The sequence below is a fragment of the Panulirus ornatus genome, chromosome 14 (assembly GCF_036320965.1).
Source record: "Panulirus ornatus isolate Po-2019 chromosome 14, ASM3632096v1, whole genome shotgun sequence".
NCBI lineage: Eukaryota > Metazoa > Arthropoda > Malacostraca > Decapoda > Palinuridae > Panulirus > Panulirus ornatus.
Window position 1 is genome coordinate 1601989 of NC_092237.1, and position 13712 is coordinate 1615700.

A 13712-nucleotide genomic window follows, 5' to 3' on the forward strand; every position below is an offset into this window, starting at 1 on the left:
GGGATGACTTAGTATGAAAGGGAATCCTCTTAAACAAACTTTTTATGTAATCTTTTTTTACTGTGATAATCTCCCTTCTAACTAAAATGAATTGTTCCCATATAGTAATGCACAACCAAGAACAATCATGTACCATTCATTCTTTCAAAAGGTGTGAAATTTAATGCAAACAGGCTGAAAGTTCCAATACCGTAAACTTACAAAATCTGAAAGAGTAACATCTGTGCGAAGTTTGGATCTGAGGGCCTCAAGCTGTGTTGCAGCTAAAGTTGGGGATGATGGCTTATGACCATCTTCATCTCCTGAAAGATATATCAACCCAAGAACTAAAGTGATGGATGGAATCATAACAAAATAGAGGGAGTAAATGTGGAAAATACAATAAAGTTTTTGTGACAGAAACATGAAATACGGGTAATACATTATCCACAAAATCTTTTTACTCAAACAATTCTTGTTAACTGTGATATAAATACATTCAGAGGGCATCTAACAATTACTGTCATATGCAAAAGAAAAATTTGTCTGATAATTCTGTTCCCAATTACATGAAGTGGATCAGTGCATACAGGCTCCTGAGGACATATGAACCTTTTGTTGAGATCAATCTATAGCAGTGGTTCCCAAACCCTGGAATGCGACCCAAATGAAGGTCGCAAGGATGCTCTTGGGGGTTGCAGTAACATCTCAGGAAAAATCATTTTTGGCAAAAGTTATGAAATATTACTATTATAATTACACAATGAAACTAGGGAATCATGAGAAATTACAGAAATACTGACAAAAGTAAATTGGCTGCAGATAAAGACTACATATATACCTGACAGAGATTTGAGACAGTCATGTCTAAAACTCGTACTAGAACACCAAGTCATCCAGAGAGAGAAAAAAGCCTGACACTCATCCCTAGTACCAATGGTGCCACTTCCGAGGATTCAGTGGTATAAAGACCTCAGCTATCAGAAGTGAAGTAAGTTTTTGCCAGCATCTTAACTGTCAAAGCTGTGAAGATGATGTATTGATGTGAAGCAGTGCCTGTTCAGTGGATGCATGATTATACTGTCTTGAATGGAAAGATGTGGTCACTAGCAAGAATATGAATGGCCTTGAATGGGGAAATGCTGCCATTTCCCCATTCTAGACCAAATAACTATACATATATCCCATGAACATTGCTTGTTTCCCTCAGTTTTTGAAATTAATGCCCACTTACATGAGTTATGGCTGTGTGTATGAACACTGCATGGACATAATAATGTAGCGCACACACTGTATTACATATCAGCCCTCTGGGTCACCAGGCATAGAAAGGGTTGTAATTAAGGTCAGGATCAAAATTGTTTGGGAAATGCTGATCTACAGAAAAATCCCTAGCCTCAACCCTGTTGTTGCCAGCATAAACGGCAGGGATGCCCAGTTCTGTAGTCTTGCTACCCTTGTTACTCTTATTATTCTTATGAAATACACAAGCAATGGCAATAAAATTATCCATCTCAATTGAGAAACTATAATCCTCTTCTACAATTAAATGTTAAGATAAATGATTAAACATAACATATGAAATACCTTTATCTGTGTTGTGTCCCTGTTTACTGTGATCCAGCAGTACTCTTGATGGTGTCTCACCATTGACTGTGCACACATGATGGTATAACTGTGCAAGTTCCTCACTGATAGTCCTGCAACAAATACAGTAAGTGAAAGGATATCTGAAAGTACCTATATTCATTAAAATGTTAACTATATTTTTTACAGTGATAGTCCTGCAGCAAATACAGTTTCTTATAGATCTGAAAGTAACTGTATCCCTTAAAATGTATATCATTGTGTAATTAAAAGAATAGATGATTTTAAGTCTTTTGAAAAAGAATCTGTGGGCAAAACCTTAAAATTCGTGTAATTATTCGAGGAATTAGCATATTAATGTAATTATAATTAATATTAAGTATGTAATTAAGCACTTTATTTTACGAAATGCAGTCTTTTGACTCGAAATCCTTAATCACCATATAGAATACCACATATTCCCAGAGTTTCATTAAAATCTGAAGAACTTGAAAATCTCAGCAAAATTTTTCTTGATTTTTTTGAAAAAATAGATTTTACTAAAATTTTCAGCATAGATGCTTTTAAGTCTGTTGAAAAAGAGTCTGTGGTCAAAACCTTAAAATTTGTGTAATTGGTCGAGTAATTAGCATATTAATGTAATTATAATCAATATTAAGTATGCAATTAAGCGCTTGATTTTATGAAATGCAGTCTTTTGACGCGATATCCTTAATCACAATATAGAATACCACATATTCCCAGAGTTTCATTAAAATCTGAAGAACTTGAAAATCTGAGCAAAATAGTATCCAAGGCTATAAGGCTATAGCCTTGGATTTTTCTTGATTTTTTTGAAAAAATAGATTTTCCTGATATTTTCAGCATAGATGCTTTTACGTCTGATGAATAAGAATCTGTGGTCAAAATCTTCAAATTTGTGTAATTGGTCGAGTAATTAGCATATTAATGTAATTATAATTATTAAGTATGTAATTTAGCGCTTGATTTTACGAAATGCAGTCTTTTGACTCGATATCCTTAATCACCATATAGAATACCACACATTCCTACAGTTTCATTAAAATCTGATGAACTTGAAAATCTGAGCAAAATATTATCCAGGTCTATAGCCTTGGATTTTTCTTGTTTTCGAAAAATAGATTTTCCTGATATTTTCAGCATATATGCTTTTACGTCTGTTGAATTAGAATCTGTGGTCAAAATCTTGAAATTTGTGTAATTGGGCAACTAATTAGCATATTAATGTAATTATGATTAATATTAAGTATGTAATTAAGCGATTAATTTTACAAAATGCAGTCTTTTGACTCGATATCCTTAATCAACATATAGAATACCACATATTCCCAGAGTTTCATTAAAATCTGAAGAACTTGAAAATCTCAGCAAAATATTATCCAAGGCTATACCCTGGGATTTTGATTTTTTTGAAAAAATAGATTTCCCTGAAATTTTCAGCACAGATGCTTTTAACTCTGTTGAAAAAGAATCTGTGGTCAAAATCTTGAAATTCGTGTAATTAGTCGAGTAATTAGCATATTAATGTAATTATAATTAATATTAAGTATGTAATTAAGCGCTTGATTTTACGAAATGCAGTGTTTTGACTCGATATCCTTAATCACCATAGAGAATACCACATATTCCCAGAGTTTCATTAAAATCTGAAGAACTTGAAAATATGAGCAAAATATTATTTTTGTTTTTGAAAAAATAGATTTTCCTGAAATTTTCAGCATAAATGCTTTTACGTCTGTTGAATAAGAATCTATGGTCAAAATCTTGAAATTTGTGTAATTGGGCGACTAATTAACATATTAATGTAATACTAATTAATATTAAGTATGTAATTAAGCACTTGATTTTACGAAATGCAGTCTTTTGACTCGATTTTTCTTGTTTTTGAAAAAATAGATTTTCCTGAAATATTCAGCATAGATGCTTTTAAGTCTGTTAAATTAGCATCTGTGGTCAAAATCTTGAAATTTGTGTAATTGGTCGAGTAATTAGCATATTAATGTAATTATAATTATTAAATACGTAAATTAGCGATTAATTTTACGAAATGCAGTCTTTTGACTCGATATCCTTTATCACCATATAGAATACCACATTCCCAGAGTTTCATCAAAATTTGAAGAACTTGAAAATCTGAGCAAAATATTATCCAAGGCTTGGATCTTTGTTTTTTTTTTTACTCGATATCCTTAATCACCATAGAGAATACCACATATTCCCAGAGTTTCATTGCAATCTGAAGAACTTGAAAATCTGAGCAAAATATTATTTTCGTTTTTGAAAAAATAGATTTTCCTGAAATTTTCAGCATAGATGCTAAGTCTGTTGAATTAGAATCTGTGGTCAAAATCTTGAAATTTGTGTAATTGGTCGACTAATTAGCATATTAATGTAATTATAATTAATATTAGTATGTAATTAAGCGCTTGATTTTACGAAACAGTCTTTTGACTCGATACCCTTAATCACCATATACAATAACACATATTCCCAGAGTTTCATTAAAATCTGAAGAACTTGAAAATCTGAGCAAAATATTATCCAAGGCTTGGATTTATGTTTTTTTTGAAAATATAAATTTTCCTGAAATTTTCAGCATATATGCATTTAAGTCTGTTGAATTAGAATCTGTGGTCAAAATCTTGAAATTTGCGTAATTGGGCGACTAATTAGCATATTAATGTAATAATAATTAATATTAAGTATGTAATTAAGCGATTAATTTTATAAAATGCAGTCTTTTGACTCGATATCCTTAATCACCATATAGAATACCACATATTCCCAGAATTTCATTAAAATCTGAAGAATCTGAAAATCTGAGCAAAATATTATCCAAGGCTATATCCTGGGATTTTTCTTGATTTTTTTTTTCGAAAAAGTAGATTTCCCTGAAATATTCAGCATAGATGCTTTTACGTCTCTTGAATAAGAATCTGTGGTCAAAATCTTGAAATTTGTGTAATTGGTCGAGTAATTAGCATGTTAATGTAATACTAATATTAAGTATGTAATTAAGCGCTTGATTTTACGAAAAGAAGTCTTTTCACTCGATATCCTTAATCACCATATAGAATGACACATATTCCCAGAGTTTCATTAAAATCCGAAGAACTTGAAAATCTGAGCAAAATATTATCCAAGGCTATAGCCTGGGATTTTTCTTGACTTTGAAAAGATAGATTTTCCTATGATTTTCAGCATAGATGCTTTTACGTCTGTTGAATTAGAATCTGTGGTCAAAATCTTGAAATTTGTGTAATTGGTCGACTAATTAGCATATTAATGTAATTATAATTAATATTAAGTATGTAATTAAGCGATTAATCTTATGAAATGCAGTCTTTTGACTCGATATCCTTAACATATAGAATACCACATATTCCCAGAGTTTCATTAAAATCTGAAGAACTTGAAAATCTCAGCAAAATATTATCCAAGGCTATACCCTGGGATTTTTCTTGATTTTTTTGAAAAAATAGATTTTCCTGAAATTTTCAGCATAGATGCTTTTAAGTCTGTTGAAAAAGAATCTGTGGTCAAAACCTTAAAATTCGTGTAATTAGTAGAGTAATTAGCATATTAATGTAATTATAATTAATATTAAGTATGTAATTAAGCGCTTGATTTTACGAAATGGAGTCTTTTGACTCGATATCCTTAATCACCATAGAGAATAATACATATTCCCAGAGTTTCATTAAAATCTGAAGAACTTGAAAATCTGAGCAAAATATTTTTGTTTTTGAAAAAATAGATTTCCTGAAATTTTCAGCATAGATGCTTTTACGTCTGTTGAATAAGAATCTGTGGTCAAAATCTTGAAATTTGTGTAATTGGGCGAATAATTACCATATTAATATAATACTAATTAATATTAAGTATAATTAAGCGCTTGATTTTACGAAATGCAGTCTTTTGACTCGATTTTTCTTGTTTTTGAAAAAATAGATTTTCCTGAAATATTCAGCATAGATGCTTTTAAGTCTGTTAAATTAGCATCTGTGGTCAAAATCTTGATATTTGTGTAATTGGTCGAGTAATTAGCATATTAATGTAATTATAATTAATATTAAGTACGTAATTTAGCGATTAATTTTACGAAATGCAGTCTTTTGACTCGATATCCTTTATCACCATATAGAATACCACATTCCCAGAGTTTCATTAAAATTTGAAGAACTTGAAAATCTGAGCAAAATATTATCCAAGACTATAGCCTTGGATTTTTCTTGTTTTTGAAAAAATAGATTTTCCTGAAATTTTCAGCATAGATGCTTTTAAGTCTGTTGAATTAGAATCTGTGGTCCAAATCTTGAAATTTGGGTAAATGGTCGACTAATTAGCATATTAATGTAATTATAATTAATATTAAGTAGGTAATTAAGCGCTTGATTTTACGCAATAGTCTTTTGACTCGATACCCTTAATCACCATATACAATAACATAAATTCCCAGAGATTCATTAAAATCTGAAGAACTTGAAAATCTGAGGAAAATATTATCCAAGGCTTGGATTTTTGTTTTTTTTTTTTGAAAAAATGAATTTTCATGAAATTTTCAGCATAGATGCAATTAAGTCTGTTGAATTAGAATCTGTGGTCAAAATCTTGAAATTTCCATAATTGGGCGAGTAATTAGCATATTAATGTAATAATAATTAATATTATGTAATTAAGCGATTAATTTTAGGAAATACAGTCTTCTGACTCGATATCCTTAATCACCATAGAGAATACCACATATTCCCAGAGTTTCATTAAAATCTGAAGAACTTAAAAATCTCATCAAAATATTATCCAAAATATTATGCCTTGGATTTTTCTTGATTTTTTTTGAAAAAATAGATTTTCCTGAAATCTTCAGCATAGATGCTTTTAAGTCTGTTGAAAAAGAGTCTGTGGTCAAAACCTTAAAATTCGTGTAATTAGTCGAGTAATTAGCATATTAATGTAATTATAATTAATATTAAGTATGTAATTAAGCGCTTGATTTTACGAAATGCAGTCTTTTCACTCTATATCCTTAATCACCACATAGAATACCACATATTCCCAGAGTTTCATTAAAATCTGAAGAACTTGAAAATCCGGGCAAAATATATCCAAGGCTTGGATTTTTGTTTTCTTTTTGAAAAAATAAATTTTCCTGAAATTTTCAGCATAGATGCTTTTACGTCTGTTGAATAAGAATTTGTGGTCAAAATCTTGAAATTTGTGTAATTGGTCGAGTAATTAGCATTAATGTAATACTAATTAATATTATGGAATTAAGCGCTTGATCTTCCGAAATGCAGTCCTTTCACTCGATATCCTTTATCACCATATAGAATACCACATATTCTAAGAGTTTCATTAAAATCTGAAGAACTTGAAAATCTGAGCAAAATATTATCCAAGGCTATAGCCTAGGATTTTTCTTGATTTGTTGAAAAAATAGATTTTCCTGAAATTTTCAGCATAGATGCTTTTGCGTCTGTTGAAATAGAATCTGTGGTCAAAATCTTGAAATTTGTGTAATTAGCCGAGTAATTAGCATATTAATGTAATTATAATTAAGTATGTAATAAAGCGCTTGATTTTAAGAAATGGAGTCTTTTGACTCGATATCCTTAATCACCATATAGAATACAGCATAATCCGAGAGTTTCATTAAAACCTGAAGAACTTGAAAATCTGAGCAAATTATTATCCAAGGCCTTCGATTTTTCGATTTTTTTTTTTTAAAAATGTTTCCTGAAATTTTCAGCATAGATGCTTTTACGTCTGTTGAATTAGAATCTGTGGCCAAAATCTTGAAATTTGTGTAATTGGTCGAGTAATTAGCATATTGATGTAATACTAATTAATATTAAGTATGTAATCAAGCGCTTGAATTAACGAAATGCAGTCTTTTGACTCGATATCCTTAATCACCATATAGAATACCACATATTCCCAGAGTTTCATTAAAATCTGAAGAACTTGAAAAGCTGAGCAAAATATTATCCAAGCCTATAGCCTTGGATTTTTCTTGATTTTCTTGAAAAAATAGATTTTCCTGAAATTTTCAGCATAGATGCTTTTACGTCTGTTGAATTAGAATCTGTGGTCAAAATCTTGAAATTTGTGTAATTGGTAGAGTAATTATCATATCAATATCATACTAATTAATATTAAGTATGTAATTAAGCGCTTGATTTTACGAAATGCAGTCTTTTGACTCGATATCCTTAATCACCATATAGAATACCACATATTCCCAGTTTCATTAAAATCTGAGCAAAATATTATCCCAGGCTTGGATTTTTGCTTTTTTTTGAAAAAATAAATTTTCCTGAAATTTTCAGCATAGATACATTTAAGTCTATTCAATTAGAATTTGTGGTCAAAATCTTTAAATTTGTGCAATTGGTCGACTAATTAGCATATTAATGTAAATATAATTACTATTAAGTATGTAATTAAGCGCTTGATCTTACGAAATAGTCTTTTGACTCGATATCCTTAATCACCATATAGAATACCACATATTCCCAGAGTTTCATTAAAATCTGAAGAACCTGAAAATCTGAGCAAAATATTATCCAAGGCTTGGATTTTTGTTTTTTTTTGAAAAAATAAATTTTCCTGAAATTTTCAGCATAGATACATTTAAGTCTATTCAATTAGAATCTGTAGTCAAAATTTTGATATTTGTGTAATTAGGCGAACAATTAGCATATTAATGTAATAAAAATCAATAATAAGCAATTAAGCGATTACTTTTAGGAAATGCAGTCTTCTGACTCGATATCCTTAATCACCATATAGAATACCACATAATCCCAGAGTTTCATTAAAATCTGAAGAAGTTAAAAATCTCACCAAAATATTATTTTTCTAGATTTTTTTGAAAAAATAGATTGTCCTGAAATTTTCAGCATAGATGCTTTTACTTCTGTTGAATAAGAATCTTTGGTCAAAATCTTGAAATTTGTGTAATTGGTCGAGTAATTAGCATATTAATGTAATACTAATTAATATCGTATAATTAAGCGCTTGATCTTACGAAATGCAGTCTTTTGACTCGGTATCGTTTATCACCATATAGAACACCATATATTCCAAGAGTTTCAATAAAATCTGAACAACTTGAAAATCTGAGTAAAATATCCAAGGCTATAGCCTTGGATTTTTCTTGTTTTTGAAAAAATAGATTTTCCTGAAATTTTCAGCATAGATGCTTTTACGTCTGTTGAGTTAGAATCTGTGGTCAAACTCTGGAAAGTTGTGTAATTGGCAGACTAATTAGTATATTAATGTAATTATAATTATGTAATTAAGCGATTAATTTTACGAAATGCAGTCTTTTGACTCGATATCCTTAATCACCATATAGCATACCACATATTCCCAGAGTTTCATTAAAATCTGAAGAACATGAAATTCTGAGCAAATTATTATCCAAGGCCTTGGATTTTTCTTGATTTTTTGAAAAAATAGATTTTCCTGAAATTATCAGCATAGATGCTTTTACGTATGTTGAATCAGAATGTGTGGTCAAAATCTTGAAATTTGTGTAATTGGTCGACTAATTAGCATATTAATGTAATTATAATTAATATTAAGTATGAAATTAAGCGCTTGATTTTACGAAATGTAGTCTTATGACTCGATATCCTTAATCACCATATAGAATACCACATATTCCCAGAGTTTCATTAAAATCTGAAGAACTTGAAAATCTGAGCAAAATATTATCCAAGGCTATAGCCTGGGATTTTTCTTGTTTTTGAAAAAATAGATTTTCCTAAAATTTTCAGCATAGATCCTTTTAAGTCTGTTGAGTTAGAATATGTGGTCAAAATCTTGAAATTTGTGTAATTCGGCGACTAATTAGCACATTAATATGATTTTAATTAATATTAAGTATGTAATTACGCGATTAATTTTACGAAATGCAGTCTTTTGACTCGATATCCTTAATCATCATATGGAATACCACATATTCCCAGAGTTTCATTAAAATCTGAAGAACTTAAAAATCTAAGCAAAATATCATCAAAGGTTTATACCCTTGGATTTTTCTTGATTTTATTGAAAAAAATATTTTCCTGAAATTTTCAGCATAGATGCTTTTAAGTCTGTTGAAAAAAAATCTGTGGTCAAAACCTTAAAATTAATGTAATTAGTCGAGTAATTAGCATATTAACGTAATCATAATTAATATTATGTAATTAAGCGCTTGATTTTACGAAATGCAGTCTTGTGACTCGATATCCTTAATCACCATATAGAATACCACATATTCCCAGAGTTTCATTAAAATCTGAAGAACTTGAAAATCTGAGCAAAATTTTATCCAAGGCTATAGCCTTGGATTTTTCTTGTTTTTGAAAAAATAGATTTTCCTGAAATTTTCAGCATAGATGCTTTTAAGTCTGTTGAATTAGAATCTGTGGTCAAAATCTTGAAATTTGTGTAATTGGTTCACTAACTAGCATATTAATGTAATTATAATTAATATGTAATTAAGCGCTTCATTTTACGAAATATTCTTTTGACTCGATATCCTTAATCACCATATACAATAACACATATTCCCAGAGTTTCATTAAAATCTGAAGAACTTGAAAATGTGAGCAAAATATTATCCAAGGCTTGGATTTTTTTTTTTAAATAAATTTTCCTGAAATTTTCAGCATAGATGCATTTAAGTCTGTTGAATTAGAATCTGTGGTTAAAATCTTGAAATCTGCGTAATTGGGCGACTAATTAGCATATTAATGTAATAATTAATATTTAGTATGTAATTAAGCGATTAATTTTAGGAAATGCAGTCTTCTGACTCGATATCCTTAATCACCATATAGAATACCACATATTCGCAGAGTTTTATTAAAATCTGAAGAACTTAAAAATCTCACCAAAATATTATCCTAGGATTATTTTTGATTTTTTTGAAAAAATACATTTTCCTGAAATCATCAGCATAGATGCTTTTAAGTCTGTTGAAAAAGAGTCTCTGGTCAAAACCTTAAAATTCGTGTAATTAGTCGAGTAGTTTTTCTTGATTTTTTTGAAAAAATAGATTTTCCTGAAATTTTCAGCATAGATGCTTTTACGTATGTTGAATCAGAATGTGTGGTCAAAATCTTGAAATTTGTGTAATTGGTCGACTAATTAGCATATTAATGTAATTATAATTAATATTAAGTATGAAATTAAGCGCTTGATTTTACGAAATGTAGTCTTATGACTCGATATCCTTAATCACCATATAGAATACCACATATTCCCAGAGTTTCATTAAAATCTGAAGAACTTGAAAATCTGAGCAAAATATTATCCAAGGCTATAGCCTGGGATTTTTCTTGTTTTTGAAAAAATAGATTTTCCTAAAATTTTCAGCATAGATCCTTTTAAGTCTGTTGAGTTAGAATATGTGGTCAAAATCTTGAAATTTGTGTAATTCGGCGACTAATTAGCACATTAATATGATTTTAATTAATATTAAGTATGTAATTACGCGATTAATTTTACGAAATGCAGTCTTTTGACTCGATATCCTTAATCATCATATGGAATACCACATATTCCCAGAGTTTCATTAAAATCTGAAGAACTTAAAAATCTAAGCAAAATATCATCAAAGGTTTATACCCTTGGATTTTTCTTGATTTTATTGAAAAAAATATTTTCCTGAAATTTTCAGCATCGATGCTTTTAAGTCTGTTGAAAAAAAATCTGTGGTCAAAACCTTAAAATTAATGTAATTAGTCGAGTAATTAGCATATTAACGTAATCATAATTAATATTATGTAATTAAGCGCTTGATTTTACGAAATGCAGTCTTGTGACTCGATATCCTTAATCACCATATAGAATACCACATATTCCCAGAGTTTCATTAAAATCTGAAGAACTTGAAAATCTGAGCAAAATTTTATCCAAGGCTATAGCCTTGGATTTTTCTTGTTTTTGAAAAAATAGATTTTCCTGAAATTTTCAGCATAGATGCTTTTAAGTCTGTTGAATTAGAATCTGTGGTCAAAATCTTGAAATTTGTGTAATTGGTTCACTAACTAGCATATTAATGTAATTATAATTATGTAATTAAGCGCTTCATTTTACGAAATATTCTTTTGACTCGATATCCTTAATCACCATATACAATAACACATATTCCCAGAGTTTCATTAAAATCTGAAGAACTTGAAAATGTGAGCAAAATATTATCCAAGGCTTGGATTTTTTTTTTTAAATAAATTTTCCTGAAATTTTCAGCATAGATGCATTTAAGTCTGTTGAATTAGAATCTGTGGTTAAAATCTTGAAATCTGCGTAATTGGGCGACTAATTAGCATATTAATGTAATAATTAATATTTAGTATGTAATTAAGCGATTAATTTTAGGAAATGCAGTCTTCTGACTCGATATCCTTAATCACCATATAGCATACCACATATTCGCAGAGTTTTATTAAAATCTGAAGAACTTAAAAATCTCACCAAAATATTATCCTAGGATTATTTTTGATTTTTTTGAAAAAATACATTTTCCTGAAATCATCAGCATAGATGCTTTTAAGTCTGTTGAAAAAGAGTCTCTGGTCAAAACCTTAAAATTCGTGTAATTAGTCGAGTAATTAGCATATTAATGTAATTATAATATTAAGTATGTAATTAAGGGCTTGATTTTCCGAAATGCAGTCTTTTGACTCGATATCCTTAATCACCACATAGAATACCACATATTCCCAGAGTTTCATTAAAATCTGAAGAACTTGAAAATCTGAGCAAAATATTATCCAAGGCTATAGCCTGGGTTTTTCTTGATTTTTTTGAAAAAATAGATTTTCCTGAAATTTTCAGCATAGATGCTTTTACGTATGTTGAATCAGAATGTGTGGTCAAAATCTTGAAATTTGTGTAATTGGTCGACTAATTAGCATATTAATGTAATTATAATTAATATTAAGTATGAAATTAAGCGCTTGATTTTACGAAATGTAGTCTTATGACTCGATATCCTTAATCACCATATAGAATACCACATATTCCCAGAGTTTCATTAAAATCTGAAGAACTTGAAAATCTGAGCAAAATATTATCCAAGGCTATAGCCTGGGATTTTTCTTGTTTTTGAAAAAATAGATTTTCCTAAAATTTTCAGCATAGATCCTTTTAAGTCTGTTGAGTTAGAATATGTGGTCAAAATCTTGAAATTTGTGTAATTCGGCGACTAATTAGCACATTAATATGATTTTAATTAATATTAAGTATGTAATTACGCGATTAATTTTACGAAATGCAGTCTTTTGACTCGATATCCTTAATCATCATATGGAATACCACATATTCCCAGAGTTTCATTAAAATCTGAAGAACTTAAAAATCTAAGCAAAATATCATCAAAGGTTTATACCCTTGGATTTTTCTTGATTTTATTGAAAAAAATATTTTCCTGAAATTTTCAGCATAGATGCTTTTAAGTCTGTTGAAAAAAAATCTGTGGTCAAAACCTTAAAATTAATGTAATTAGTCGAGTAATTAGCATATTAACGTAATCATAATTAATATTATGTAATTAAGCGCTTGATTTTACGAAATGCAGTCTTGTGACTCGATATCCTTAATCACCATATAGAATACCACATATTCCCAGAGTTTCATTAAAATCTGAAGAACTTGAAAATCTGAGCAAAATTTTATCCAAGGCTATAGCCTTGGATTTTTCTTGTTTTTGAAAAAATAGATTTTCCTGAAATTTTCAGCATAGATGCTTTTAAGTCTGTTGAATTAGAATCTGTGGTCAAAATCTTGAAATTTGTGTAATTGGTTCACTAACTAGCATATTAATGTAATTATAATTATGTAATTAAGCGCTTCATTTTACGAAATATTCTTTTGACTCGATATCCTTAATCACCATATACAATAACACATATTCCCAGAGTTTCATTAAAATCTGAAGAACTTGAAAATGTGAGCAAAATATTATCCAAGGCTTGGATTTTTTTTTTTAAATAAATTTTCCTGAAATTTTCAGCATAGATGCATTTAAGTCTGTTGAATTAGAATCTGTGGTTAAAATCTTGAAATCTGCGTAATTGGGCGACTAATTAGCATATTAATGTAATAATTAATATTTAGTATGTAAT

At 29.3% G+C, this 13712-nt stretch overlaps 1 protein-coding gene across 2 annotated transcripts in view; it reads right to left on the bottom strand.

The window, feature by feature from the left end:
- The window catches only part of BicD (protein bicaudal D), a 106255-nt gene that overhangs the window by 14578 nt on the left and 77965 nt on the right, over nt 1-13712 (bottom strand). For both annotated transcript variants that reach the window (XM_071669276.1, XM_071669275.1), the window contains exons 9-10: nt 1567-1679; nt 202-302 (exon numbers count right to left, since the gene is read on the bottom strand). In XM_071669276.1, coding sequence (XP_071525377.1) covers nt 202-302; nt 1567-1679 — 214 coding nt within the window. The remainder of the gene's footprint in view (nt 1-201; nt 303-1566; nt 1680-13712) is intronic.